Source organism: Dermacentor andersoni, chromosome 9 (genome assembly GCF_023375885.2).
Source record: "Dermacentor andersoni chromosome 9, qqDerAnde1_hic_scaffold, whole genome shotgun sequence".
NCBI classification, from domain to species: Eukaryota; Metazoa; Arthropoda; class Arachnida; order Ixodida; family Ixodidae; genus Dermacentor; species Dermacentor andersoni.
The window spans coordinates 138,125,998-138,140,922 of record NC_092822.1 but is presented as its reverse complement, the minus strand read 5'-3'; the positions used below and the strand labels follow the sequence as shown (position 1 = coordinate 138,140,922).

General features: G+C 45.1%; 1 protein-coding gene and 1 pseudogene across 1 annotated transcript; both read right to left on the bottom strand.

Annotated features, from left to right (window-relative positions):
• Positions 1–1,421: 1,421 nt before the first annotated feature.
• LOC129380166 (uncharacterized) lies at positions 1,422–4,173 on the bottom strand. Its single transcript, XM_055069886.2, has 5 exons — positions 2,848–4,173; positions 2,634–2,744; positions 2,425–2,535; positions 2,216–2,326; positions 1,422–1,955 (listed from the first exon to the last, which is right to left on the bottom strand). Exons 1-5 carry the CDS (start codon positions 3,533–3,535, stop codon positions 1,549–1,551), a joined length of 1,428 nt encoding a protein of 475 aa, XP_054925861.1. The 5' UTR covers positions 3,536–4,173; the 3' UTR covers positions 1,422–1,548.
• On the bottom strand, positions 4,007–5,307 carry LOC126529782 (uncharacterized; annotated as a pseudogene).
• Positions 5,308–14,925: the final 9,618 nt, after the last annotated feature.

Below are 14,925 nucleotides of genomic sequence, written 5' to 3'. Positions count from 1 at the left end.
TATCCAAAAACTGGAGTTGACCACTGTGCGGAAGTTCCTTGGTAAACCTGAGATCCTGACTGTGGTTCGAGAATATAGTCATGGTTCTCTCAACGGTAGAATCTAATTCGTGATCAGGGACATCCTTCAGAATGACCAAGAAATCATCAATATATCTGTAAATGAACACTGCATGAGGATCACGAAGATTATTACTGATCTCAGCTCCTACAACAGATAGGAAGATATCGCAAAGGACAGCAGCTACAGAAGAACCGATGCATATCCCTTTCTTCTGCACATAAAACTTTCCTTCAAACAAAATGGCGGTTGAGCTCAGGTAGAACTCTAATAAGGAAATGAAATTGTCCGCGCTTACACCTGCAGCGTTCTGGAAGCGGACTTCACCACTTGATTGGATCTTGTCCCTGACGGCCGCTAAGAGACCTTGGTGAGGGCCCGAATAGAAGAATTGCTTCCCGTGCTGCTCCATGGGTGGCTCTTGTTCGCTCACTTGATATTGTGCCAGATATGATTCCTGAGTGGTCGACAGATTGCTGTATTTTATTCGCAGTGCCTATTCTGTGGACCAGACCACAGGATAAACTCTCACTTTATTCTGTGGACCAGACCACAAGATACGCTTCAGCTTTATTTTGTGGACCAGGAGACAGCGCGAAATTATGACTCTGGTCTAAAGCTAAGGCGCAAGACGGAAGTCTATAGCCGCGTTTACATGAATGCGACAACTGGCGTATCGCATCACATCAACTTTCTAGCGCATCGCATCCATGTAAACGGGCCTAATGCGCTAGGAAATCGCGTCACATTAATGCGCCAGACCGAGGTGGATTGAGACGAGTAAGTCGACTTTCGCAATGCATGTAAACGCGATCGGCAGCAAGTTTTTCTCACCTGCCATATGTGGTTTTTCAGATCAGTAAGTGGAAGCCGCAAAACGGAGCCGTAAACGCGCAGAGATAACTTCGTTCACATAGGTTCAAAACCCACTTTACTTCGAACTTGCCTGTCATAAACGTATTTAGATTCTGGCGATGTTAGCTTGACAGTTAACAGGCTGAAATTGCTGCTCAGATGCAAATACGTGTGCTATCTGCATCAGTCTACAAACATAATGCTTGTAAAGTAATGCATTTTTAAAATTGCTGTTCATGAAAGCTTTTCTGCTGTACATGTACAGAACAAATCCAGAGTGGTTATTAAAGCACACAACTAGCCATATCAATGCAGATGAAATGAATATTTCTTACAACGTATTCTTGCCACAGCAATGATTCTGACAGTGGGACTACGATGGTAGCAATGCCAGTGGTTTTACAAGTTGCATGGTTCGTACAGGTTTCGAAGGCCAAAATTTGAACTATTTTTCCAAATCACTACAGATAGCTTTATTGCAATAAAAATACAACAATGAAGTGGCAACAAGGGTGTCATCCTTTATTGGTGGCAATCTCTGCAAAACCATGTACTTGATTTTGGCAAACCATCAAGACATGCACATTTCAAATGTCTCCATTCCAGGCAGGAATCACAACATACTGAGTCCGCCTAGCCAATAAGTTTTTTGCATGTGGGGCAGAACCATACCGGTTTTCTCTTCTTCATTTCTACTAATGCCATTACACAGAGCCAGGCATCATCATCAAAGTATGGCTTTATGTCTGCCAAACTGCAGGCATCATCTAAAATTGCCGAGGACACCTTTTTTGGCAATACTTCCACCATATGCTCAGAAATCTTGGTGCCATTCATTGCAGCTTCCAAATTGCAGCTGTCCACAAGCCATCCAAGCATGACTTTCGCACGGTCAGCAGGTGCCTTCTTAGTAAATGAAACTGGGCGTGTGCACCTTCGTTTTGTGGGAAGACCGATAACGGTCTGCCCCCTTCTTTTTGGCCTTCCACAGTGCTTCATTGTAGCTGGCAACTTGATATGGCCGAGGTGGTCCACAGAACCTAGAATCATACAACAGTTCATCAACATCAATAAAAAGCTTCACAACAGTATGTACTTCACAAACAAAATGTATTTTCCTTTGAATCCCTATTATAGCTTTGTATTTACACTGTATCCACCCCCTCTGTAATGCCCTCTGGGTCCTGAGAGTATAAACTAATAAATTAAAAAAAAATTAAGTGCAAGATAAGACAGAACTGGCATCTCTTCAGAAAAACCATGGAAATGCATCACTGAAAGCAAATGCAATGCAGCTTACCACTTGTACTGCATTCTTGCTCTAATGTTGCTGCAGGCGCTCCTTCCAGAGTGGGTAGTGACACGGGCGCTTTTGTTCCTTTGCTGGATGCTGGCATGTCCATGGGCTGGCCTGCCATAATAATGTACAGTTGATTTTCACAAGTGCAATGCGTGTCGCCGCATAAAATATGAAACTAATGCCGAGGCATAAACTGCAATGCAGCTTACCCCTTGCACTGCATTCTTGCTCTAATGTTGCTGCAGGCGCTCCTTCCAGAGTGGATAGTGACACGGGCGCTTTTGTTCCTTTGCTGGATGCTGGCATGTCCATGGGCTGGCCTGCCATAATAATGTACAGTTGATTTTCACAAGTGCAATGCGTGTCGCCGCATAAAATATGAAACTAATGCCGAGGCATAAACTGCAATGCAGCTTACCACTTGCACTGCATTCTTGCTCTAATGTTGCTGCAGGCGTTCCTTCCAGAGTGGGTAGTGACACGGGCACTTTTGTTCCTTTGCTGGATGCCGGCATGTCCATGGGCTGGCCTGCCATAAAAATGTACAGTTCATTTTCACAGGTGCAATGTGTGTCGCCACATAATATATGAAACTAGTGCTGAGGCATAAATGCAAGAAACAAAACACTCACTTGTACTGTCTATGACTTGCATGACGTCGTCTGAACCGTCATGTGCTGCTATTTCAACAAGGCACACCTCTTTTCTTTCTTCGATGCTTGTCTTCAATGCCTTCAACAGTTCTACTGTTTGTTGATACTTTCGCATTGGCAGTTCCGCAACAAGTGTCGCAATATTTAGGAGAATTGTCATAGCTTGTCTATGCTTCTGACACTCTGACATGACCTTTCTTGTAGCTATATGAGAGACCACGTTAGTGTGGCCTGCAACAGTTGGATCTGTGTCAAAGAGTCGACAAGACTGACTATAAAAGCTTCTTGTCCATCTTGTTGGTGTTGAGTTGTCGAAGAACATTGGTAGACCAAGCTCCTTACGGTAAAAGAATGTGTGTCTACATGGCAGGCGCATTGCTTTGGACAGACTACATGAGCAGCTTTCCTCAGACACTTCAAGATGAGCATACTGTTCTAAGGAATCCATTTCATTTGCCTTTTTCAGTTCCTTGGAGACTATAGCAAATGCATATGGTGTCAAGATGTTGCAGTATTCTTTTTCACAACTTGTTAAATTTCTCACCACTGGGGCCTTCAGCAAGGCTTCCATTGCTCTCTGATCCCGTTCAAGACGCAGACTGTTCACAAGAGTAAGCAGGTCAGAAAACATCTCGTGGAGAGGCGCATACCGCTTGACAACTTGCATTATCTTCTGATTGATGGCTTCAACACGATTATTTGTGGAATTTCCAAAGGTTGTGGCTTGATGTTTCAAACCTTCCACCCATTCATTGCGTATCGGGTGCCAATTTTTATCGAAATATTGAAGAACCTTGGCCACAACCAGTGTTCTGCAAGCTTTTATAGGTCTCTTGGTATTCTTCTTCAGTTTGAGAGTAGCACAACTTCTGCAATAATTCCAGAATGTGCATCCTCATCTGACTAGTGACAGCCATCTTCTCTATGGTCACCTCCCTTTTAAATGTTCGCAGGACATGAAATAAGCATATAGTGCTCACTGCACAGGGAAACACATTCTTCAAGGTCTTTCTTTCTACAAAGTCTTTGTCAGTCATAATAACTTTAGTGTCCGTGGTTGACCTGTTGTTCATAATAAACCTTGAAAACAATGCTTGTAATGTTGCCTCGTCCTCACCTGCACACAATATCAATGCCACTATTTCACTCTCACCATTGGTATCCTCCACAAGAACAACATACAATGGCATCCGTTTATCATTAGTCTTGTGAATGGCATCAACAAAAACAATCTCTGGAAAGTTCTCATATGCCTTTTTCATGTCACTATCTTGGTAGAAAAGGCCAATCAGCACATCATCACTATCCACACGCATGTCCATAGTGCCGCCAGATTCCTGCACACGGGAGGCAATGAAGTCAAGCGTTGAGCCTTTCACTTTCTCCGCCTGCATCTTTGTTGTTAAATTGTGAAGGTCACGCAGGAGTATTCTCTTCCCACCATTGAAGAAGTGCCCTTCTATGCATTTCTTATTAGCTTTGAGTGCAAGAAGTTTCTTCGCTTCTCCTGTTTCCTCTTCGTTGAGTCTTCTTTGGCGTGGCAGGTGCTGGAAACATTTCTGCAAGGAAGAAGAACGAATTCAGGAGCTCATCTACTGCTGCATGTATTAACATTTTTTGTATGAAAGAATTGACCGAGGGCCTTAGCGTTCTTGTTAGACGCAACCATATGAAGCCAACAGATATCAAGGAAAGCATAGCGGGTAGTATTTGTAGTTTTCAATTGAAGTACAGTTATAGGATAAAGGGAAACTAATTTGTTGATTGAATGGCAGTGTAATAGACATACCTCACTCAACGTGTGAGTGTGTTGGTCAACAACTTCAATTACTTCCAAGCATTTCCCATCTTTGGTGGCAAGGAAGGAAATGTGGGCCGGGCAGTTGATCTTGTATGTCCTGTATAAAATAGATACATAGGAGCAGTGAAGTTACATTCCTCCTGCCACATGGATTCACGGCTTTCCACGTGGTGTACGCCATTCCTGCACTATGCTATACCCTCCCAACGCCATTATTTCACGATTTGTAAAACGTCAATAAAGTGAATTAAACATGCGGAGGAGTCAATAACTTACGTTTGTTTAGGACGAGCACCTGTTGACACGGATTTGTGCGTTCTTCCGCCGTGCTTGCAGCTGCACGTCAAACTGTAGTAGGTCAGGTTCTCGTCAATGGGGCGTGTGATGCCTTTCTTTCTTGCAGCATGAACGGTTCGCGACTTACTAATCCAAAATTCGGCGTAAACCGTGCGCTCATAGTCGGCTATTGCCGATCGGAGTTCTTCAAACGAGGAGAACTTTCGTCCCGCTTTCATGGCATACAACGCACAGCACAACGACGTGCTGACTTCCGAAGCAGGCACTAGACAGCGCACATCCCAATCGTTCAATGTTCGCTAGCGCAACCGACCGACAGGGGGAACTACCGCACTACCCAACAAAATAAAGCTGACGTGTATTTTGTGGTCTAGTCCACAGAATAAAGCTGAAGCGTATTTTGTGGTCTGGCCCACAGAATAAAGTGAGAGTTTATCCTGTGGTCTGGTCCACAGAATAGGCACTGACTATTTTATTTCTAAAGTTTCGTGTGTGATCTGGCTTAATTAACCTACGTAAGGCAGGCTTGTTGCGGAAATAAACTTAGTTGTGAGTGGCGCCGGTCCTGTCGTGTGTGTTCTTGAGTCCTGGTCTTCTGCACCTTGCCTTTACTAAGTCAAGCATGAACCAACTAGCCCAAGCAAGAGTTTTACTTGAGCATATTTCTTCTACATTGAGCCCTTTCTTTCAACAAAGCTTTCGCACCGATCCTGCCATTTTGTGCGTCAACCTGATTGCCGTCTCAGCTTGCCAGTCTTGAGTGGCGTCGTATTGCTTGAGAAAAATACTGGTACCTTTGGAAGTACAGTCTATCTTCGGCCTCTTGGAACCATCTTCTGGGCACGTCAGGCGCGTATGCAAAATACTCAAGGTCGAGTATTGGAGGCAAGTTAGATTGTTTCAAGATAGGCTGCGCGTGCTTGTTGTTCTCGGAAAAGAAGCGGAAAGCAAAAACAGGCGGTTACAGCAGATGAAGCGGCTGGCAGCAACGTCCACTGAGTTTCTTTGGCATCGTGCGTTAGCGAGCCTGATATCCCGTTCAAAAAAAGCCTCCCGATGCACGCACCGGCCAGGTCACCGTGCTAGGAGACGCAGCTCTGCCTAGACAAATAGAGCGCTTTTTGCAAGAATGTCCCAAGTTCAGCCTGACACAAGGATCCCAGCACCAAGAATTGCTTGCCATGGTGAGAAGAGTGGCTAGCCGCGGAAAGAACCAAGAAGAAAAAGAAAAAAACATTGTAAGTGACGGTGTTTCCTGCCTGATGGCGAGTGGTGCATCCATTCCACCGAGAAAGCCTCACCTCCAGTGGATTTCACAGGTTCTGAAGGATAACGACCTTGTAGTGCTACAGGCCGATAAGGAGGGCGGCTTTGCTGTTATGCCGACTGGTGTTTTTCGTGAGAAGGCCTTGGTTGCTATAATGAAGAACTTCAAGTGCCGTTCAAGGTCCGAAAGCAAAAAGGCCTAGCTCTTCAACTTTTGGGAGAAATCAATTTTGAAAACTTGCACAAGATGGCAAAGGATGAAAAAGGGAGGTTTCTTGAGATCTTCACTGTGAAGACACACAAGCCTGGATGTCCGCTGCGCACCATTGTTTCAGAAAGGGGAACATGGCAACGTCTTGTAAGCCGATACCTTCAGACACACCTGGGAAACGTGGTGAGCGACGACCGTTTCCTGGTGCGTAGTTCTCTGGAAGTGCTGAAGGATCTGGGCACCTTGCCTCCTCATGAATACAACGCGTTCTCTATTGACATTGAAGATCTCTTCTTTTCGGTCCCTCACCAAGGTCTCTTAGCGGCCGTCAGGGACAAGATCCAATCAACTGGTGAAGTCCGCTTCCAGAATGCTGCAGGTGTAAGCGCGGACAATTTCACTTCCTGATAAGAGTTCTACCTGAACTCAACCGCTATTTTGTTTGAAGGAAAGTTCTATGTGCAGAAGAAAGGGATATGCGTCGGTTCTTCTGTAGCTCCTGTCCTTTGCGATATATTCCGATCAGTTGTAGAAGCGGAGATCAGTAATAATCTTCGTGATCCTCATGTCATCATCATCAGCAGCCTGGTTACGCCCACTGCAGGGCAAAGGCCTCTCCCATACTTCTCCAACTACCCCGGTCATGTACTAATTGTGGCCATGTCGTCCTTGCAAACTTCTTAATCTCATCCGCCCACCTAACTTTCTGCCGCCCCCTGCTACGCTTCCCTTCCCTTGGAATCCAGTGCGTAACCCTTAATGGCCATCGGTTAACTTCCCTCCTTATTACATGTCCTGCCCATGCCCATTTCTTTTTCTTGGTTTCAACTAAGATGTCATTAACTCGCGTTTGTTCCCTCACCCAAACTGCTCTTTTCTTGTCCCTTAACGTTACACCCATCATTCTTCTTTCCATAGCTCGTTGCGTCGTCCTCAATTTAAGTAGAGCCCTTTTCGTAAGCCTCCAGGTTTTTGCCCCGTGGGTGAGTACTGGTAAGACAGAGCTATTATACACTTTTCTCTTGAGAGATAATGGCAATCTGCTGTTCATGATCTCAGAATGCCTGCCAAACGCACCCCAACCCATTCTTATTCTTCTGATTATTTCCGTCTCATGATCCGGATCCGTGGTCACTACCTGTCCAAAGTAGATGTATTCTCTTACCACTTCCAGTGCCTCGCTACCTATTGTAAATTGCTGTTCTCTTCCGAGACTCTTAAACATTAGTTTTCTGCAGATTAATTTTTAGACCCACTCTTCTGCTTTGCCTCTTCAAGTAAGTGAGCATGCATTGCAATTGGTCCCGAGTTACTAAGCAAGGCAATATCATCAGCGAATCGCAAGTTACTAAGGTATTCTCCATTAACTCCTAACCCCAATTATTCCCCTCCTCACCCTCATGTAGTGTCCATTTGCAGATATGTTGATGATTTCTTGGTCATCCTGAAGGATGTCACTGATCACGAATTAGATTCTACCGTTGAGAGAACCATGACTTTCTTCTCGAACCACAGTCAGGGTCTCAGGTTTACCAAGGAAGTTCCGAACAGTGGTGTGTAGTGTGTAGTGATTATAAGGGTGAAGGGAAGAGAGAAGTGCAGTGCCGTAACTGTCTCTCAAAGGAGGACACCTCAACAGCACTGCACAGGGTAGGGGAAGTGGGAAGGAAAAGATTAAGAGAGAATGAAAGAGAGCGGACAAAAAAAAAAAGAAAAAAAAAGGCAAGAGGGTTGAAAAAGAAGAAGCAATGCGGGGCTTATAGCCGCGCTCTCAGTTGAGTTTCGACAAAAAAGTCGAGAAGGGCAGCAAACGCTCTCTTGGTGATGGAGGCGTGGGCTGCGGGAAAGAGTAGTTCTGTCTCCGTGTTGCAGGGTAGACCCACACGACGATAGGATGTACAGAGCGCGGTGCGCTCAGCGTCGAACGATGGGCATCGCAGCAGGAGATGTGCGAGAGTCTTTCCAAACAGTGGTCAACTCCAGTTTTTGGATATCAGGCTAGTGTTTCCAAAGGAAGGCGTCTGTTGGATGTACAATCCGCGTTCTTTGAAAGACCTGCTACCGTTTGAGAGCGCCCATTCCAAGATTGTAAAGCGTGCAATTGCGACCAATTCTCTGCAAGCTACTTTAACTAAGTCTTGTATCGATTTGGTGTCAAGTAGCTTCAGCGCTCAAGTGCAACGACTACAACAGGCAGGCTCCCCGCCATGTCTGATTTCAGCTGTCTGCGAAACGATGCTCTAAAAACTCATGCACCCGCCTCTTATCAGGGAGCCAGTTTCACGCAGTTCTGTTGCGATAATTCCGTACCTTAATAAGGTATCGCACAACATTAAGAAAGTGGTGAGCAGGCATAATGTTCAGGCTGTCTTCTCGGCGCCTTGCAAGTTTTCTAAGCTTTGTGCCATGAACCAAGAGAAACGCCCGGCTTGTTCAATTCCGCATGAGAAGAAGTTCACTGAATGCAGAACAAGTGTCGTCTACCAAATCCCTCTAAGCAGTGGTCGCAGCTATATCGGAAAAACAGGTCGATGTTTCAATAAGCGTGCAATGGAACATTGTCGTAATCTGCGCAACAATGAAGGGAGCTTCCTTGCAGAGCATTGCAGAGACTGCACTAATTGCCGCCCTCAATTCGACAACTAAATTTTTGAAGTTTGGAAAAGACAGGTACGAGCGGGAGATTGTGGAAGCCTATTTCATCAAGAAAGAGGGAAACAAATGCGTCAGCAGGCCGTCCATTGCGCTTACTGACAAGGCGACTACTTTTTTAGAAGGTTTCATTTAGGCCTCATGTTAGAGTGATTTCATTTAGGTTTTTCCGTCTGTCTTCCTTTTATTTATCTTGTTTTTATTTTGTTGGCGATTTTCTAGTGGCTCTTAAGCTTTTGTTGTTTTTTTTATGCAGACACTGTCCTTTAGACCCTTTATCGTTCAACTGTTATGTCCATTTCATTGTTGTCACATGGTTCATTTTTCGCGTGGTCACACATTTTATCGATCTTTCAGGGGAGTGACTATTAGAGATTTTCGTTTTGACGCAGACGCTGTACTTAGACGCCTTTATTCATGTTTTTCCGTGTTATTTGTTGGTCATTCTTCCCATAGTCGTGCGAGTTGTATCACTGACTGGGCCTTCTTGCGAAACCGTGATGTGGCGTCGCCGTGTCCGACTTTGCTCAACGGACATCGAGGGATGTGCTGCTCGCTACAAGTCAAGTAAATGCGACTGCGTTCTGCGAATGCGACTGTTCAGCGCTGAATGTGTTTGGTGTGCTGTGCTTGAAATGAGCGGTGCAGCCGTGCAGCGGGGATGGTGGAGGAGCAAAGTGGCTTAGGGGGCTCCGTTTGCACGTTCATAGACATGTGCTCCCGTTTTGGTCTCATTAGCAGTTGTCTTGGGATTGTGGTATGCTCCTTGCCTAGCCGACGGCCGATGCTTGGCCGATTGTTGAGGAATAGTCAGAAGCCGGCTTTACTGGCCACCCGACTTCCGAAAACAGTCGGCCCGACGTCTACTTCCAGCTACATTGGCACGCCGCCGGCCGCACAGGCTAGGCCTCCGTCGGAGCACGACTGAACGCCGAGCGCGCCAAACGCTCGTCGGAGCGACAAGGTGGCAATGCACCGGCCCGACTTTAGTTGCCGATTGAACTTTGGCTCCGCGTAATTTTTTGTTAGACAGCATAAAATATTTGCATTAAGTACATAACTACGATAATAAGTATGTTGTATTGCTGCCATAGCTGATGCGCACTGCACAAGCCCCAGACTACGTCTCTGGACTTGTTTAAGTTCTTTTGATATGAGTTTGCTCGTACTGCTGATTGATTTCAACTCACTTTTCGCTAAAAGGCCGCATTTTTTGTTTGTCCGCATTGGTAAAACGCTTTGCATTTCTGTTAAAATGGTTCGTTCGCAGCTGGTTCCGTCCGACTGGGTAGGAGGTGTCTTTTTCATATGAACCATGGCAAGCAGAAATACCAATTAAACACTCTGAAAAACGCAAGAAAGAATGCGACCTTATTGCCAAAATTTGAGCGCGAACGAACAAGCAATGTAATGGATGCATTCTTTTGAAGCTTGTTAGAGAGCAAACGCGCATGCCTGCTTCCAACGACAAGCCTGTGGCGACTTGGGCTAAAGCAAAATAAAGAAAAAGGAAGTAAAGGCAAACTGCCTGTCGATTAACTTTGGTCGCATGGGGGACAGAAACCGTTCTCGCCGACGGTGGCAAAGAAGTCAGCAGAAACAACGAGTAATTGTGCAGGCACTCGTCCTTTCACTGTATTATGTGACGGCAGTTGGCAATACTGAGGAATAAATTGTTCCTTGCGAGCACCCGCATTTATGCGTCGTTTTCTGAGACCGAAAGTCCCTTCTCACGTTATAGTCCTGTTCGCGTCATTTACGTGCATGTATGGTAAGTGTTTATTTGGTTTCTTAGTGACATGCCACACAGGACCGTGCACACTGTCCGACAGCCGCTGAGCCTATTCGTATATTTAAGAAGCTGCGTAGATGCAGCTTTGTCTTGCAGAGGCTGCCAAATTTTGTGTCTTGTCACGGGTGACAAGAAAAGCGAGCATAATAAAGTAACGTGGCGCGAAAAGCCTTCACCGGTGGTTCAGACACGAGTTGAACTCTGAACGATTTTACTTTGAAATTGATCCTTTAGGCCACGCGTTCACACGCGCCAGTGCGTTCCGACAGGCTGCGCAGTGCTTTGAAAAAGTGAGAGGCAGATATTATTTTTTTTTTTTTGCGCAACAAATGTTGACGGACCAATATATGATGACGGAACATAGAACAGCTATACAAAAGCGATGACGGCGGTTTGTCACACGGGGCAAAACAGCACCCATCACATACAGATGTTAGTGATAGTTTATCTCGCAGTTAGATCAACTTTTGGCTAAAGGATGGTTCTGTGTTTTGTTCTTTTACCAAACTGTAGTAATTTGAGCGAATTATGAAACCAGAAGCAAATTTATTCTCGCTATATATGCGGCTGCGCATGCAACGACCACTATTATGAGAGCGAGAGTACGCGGAGACCAGTGTGCCTTGGAAGTCGGAGGGAGAAGTCATATCGCGGAAGTAATACATTTCCTTTACGAAAAATCACAAGATTTCAATACTTCGAAAACGGATATTTTTGCAACACTACTACATCGTTCATTATTGCTTTTTTTTCTAGGTATACAATCGAGAAAATAACTATTTAACGGGAAACAAAACTTAATCAAGTGGATATTGTGTTAGACAGTTCTCGTAATAGTCATCTGCACTGCATAAAGAGTCAAGCACAATTGTTCGCGAACGGCATGTTAATTGTAAATGGTCCTGTCGTATCACAGCAAAAATCGTCATACGATATAAGCACAGGCGACACGCGGATTGTACAGTTCTAGGAAAACATTTCCATGGGATGTTTTCACTGCGGAGTGCGAAAGAAGTGCTTATACGAAGCCGAATTGTGAATAGATGGCGAAATCAGCAATTTTCTTAGCTATTGTCAGTTCATCTAAGAGTAATTAAAGCTGCATGTCCATCAATGCCAATCATACAAATGGAGCATTTCTGCTGTCGACGTTTAATTTCATTTTGAAGAACTAGAGCTAGATCAAATTCCTCGAACTTTTGCTGAATCAACTAATGACATTCAACAATCAAGCAGTTAAGAATTAATAAATTCATGGTACATCGTGAGTGTTTTTGTCATGGCATATCTACCATTTTCGTGCAAAGCTCCCCGGAAGGCGCACTGACTGTGCCTGCATGCACGCACATATCGAACTAGGTGCACATATAGACGTGATGCTTAGACGATGAATATTTATTAAAAATCAAATTATTTATTTCTGCCTTGTCAAGGTACAGACAGCGGAGGCCCAATAAAGAAAAAGCTGTCACATCCAGATTGATAAAGCCGCAGCCCCCTTTCGCTTGGCAGCGGCTTCACAGCAAGACATTTAAAATAAAGGTAATTGCACAGTGTAGTGACATTTATACAATAATGAGCAAGTACAAAAGGAAAGGAAACAAGATTATACAATATAAGCAAACCTACATGGTAACATGCATATAGCACCCACAGTACTGTTTGGCGCAATGAAGAGGTCAAAATTATTATATACATAAGCAATATACATATTCATATAGAGCTACCAATCCTTGTAAAATCCAGAACGCAGATTTTCATTACACACACGCACGCAGTACGCACACACACGCACACCAAGAAGGAAACAGCGGCGCACTCATAGGCAGTGCCTGAAAAAAAGAAGAAACAAAATTTAGAGGACGCCTAAGCTTCGCCTTCAAGAGTGGAACGCGATAGCGTTCCACTCTTGAACGGGGTGCGATAGCGTTATCGCACCCCGTTGAAGGCTTTTCGCGCCACGTTACTTTATTATGCTCGCTTTTCTTGTCACCCGTGACAAGACACAAAATTTGGCAGCCTCTGCAAGACAAAGCTGCATCTACGCAGCTTCTTAAATATACGAATAGGCTCAGCGGCTGTCGGACAGTGTGCACGGTCCTGTGTGGCATGTCACTAAGAAACCAAATAAACACTTACCATACATGCACGTAAATGACGCGAACAGGACTATAACGTGAGAAGGGACTTTCGCTCTCAGAAAACGACGCGTAAATGCGGGTGCTCGCAAGGAACAATTTATTCCTCAGTATTGCCAACTGCCGTCACATAATACAGTGAAAGGACGAGTGCCTGCACAATTACTCGTTGTTTCTGCTGACTTCTTTGCCACCGTCGGCGAGAACGGTTTCTGTCCCCCATGCGACCAAAGTTAATCGACAGGCAGTTTGCCTTTACTTCCTTTTTCTTTATTTTGCTTTAGCCCAAGTCGCCACAGGCTTGTCGTTGGAAGCAGGCATGCGCGTTTGCTCTCTAACAAGCTTCAAAAGAATGCATCCTTTACATTGCTTGTTCGTTCGCGCTCAAATTCTGGCAATAAGGTCGCATTCTTTCTTGCGTTTTTCAGAGTGTTTAATTGGTATTTCTGCTTGCCATGGTTCATATGAAAAAGACACCTCCTACCCAGTCGGACGGAACCAGCTGCGAACGAACCATTTTAACAGAAATGCAAAGCGTTTTACCAATGCGGACAAACAAAAAATGCGGCCTTTTAGCGAAAAGTGAGTTGAAATCAATCAGCAGTACGAGCAAACTCATATCAAAAGAACTTAAACAAGTCCAGAGACGTAGTCTGGGGCTTCTGCAGTGCGCATCAGCTATGGCAGCAATACAAAATACTTATTATCGTAGTTATGTACTTAATGCAAATATTTTATGCTGTCTAACAAAAAATTACGCGGAGCCAAAGTTCAATCGGCAACTAAAGTCGGGCCGATGCATTGCCACCTTGTCGCACCGACGAGCGTTTAGCGCGCTCGGCGTTCAGTCGTGCTCCGACGGAGGCCCAGCCTGTGCGGCCGGCGGCGTGCCAATGTCGCTGGAAGTAGACGTCGGGCCGACTGTTTTCGGAAGTAGGGTGGCCAGTAAAGCCGGCTTCTGACTATTCCTCAACAATCGGCCAAGCATCGGCCGTCGGCTAGGCAAGGAGCATACCACAATCCCAAGACAACTGCTAATGAGACCAAAACGGGAGCACATGTCTATGAACGTGCAAACGGAGCCCCCTAAGCCACTTTGCTTCTCCACCATCCCCGCTGCACGGCTGCACCGCTCATTTCAAGCACCGCACACCAAACACATTCAGCGCTGAACAGTCGCATTCGCAGAACGCAGTCGCATTTACTTGACTTGTAGCGAGCAGCACATCCCTCGATGTTCGTTGAGCAAAGTCGGACACGGCGACGCCACATCACGGTTTCGCAAGAAGGCCCAGTCAGTGATACAACTCGCACGACTATGGGAAGAATGACCAACAAATAACACGGAGAAACATGAATAAAGGCGTCTAAGTACAGCGTCTGCGTCAAAACGAAAATCTCTAATAGTCACTCCCCTGAAAGATCGATAAAATGTGTGACCACGCGAAAAATGAACCATGTGACAAACAATGAAATGGACATAACAGTTGAACGATAAAGGGTCTAAAGGACAGTGTCTGCATAAAAAAAAAACAACAAAAGCTTAAGAGCCACTAGAAAATCGCCAACAAAATAAAAAGATAAATAAAAGGAAGACAGACGGAAAAACCTAAATGAAATCACTCTAACATGAGGCCTAAATGAAACCTTCTAAAAAAGTAGTCGCCTTGTCAGTAAGCGCAATGGACGGCCTGCTGACGCATTTGTTTCCCTCTTTCTTGATGAAATAGGCTTCCACAATCTCCCGCTCGTACCTGTCTTTTCCAAACTTCAAAAATTTAGTTGTCGAATTGAGGGCGGCAATTAGTGCAGTCTCTGCAATGCTCTGCAAGGAAGCTCCCTTCATTGTTGCGCAGATTACGACAATGTTCCATTGCACGCTTATTGAAACATCGACCTG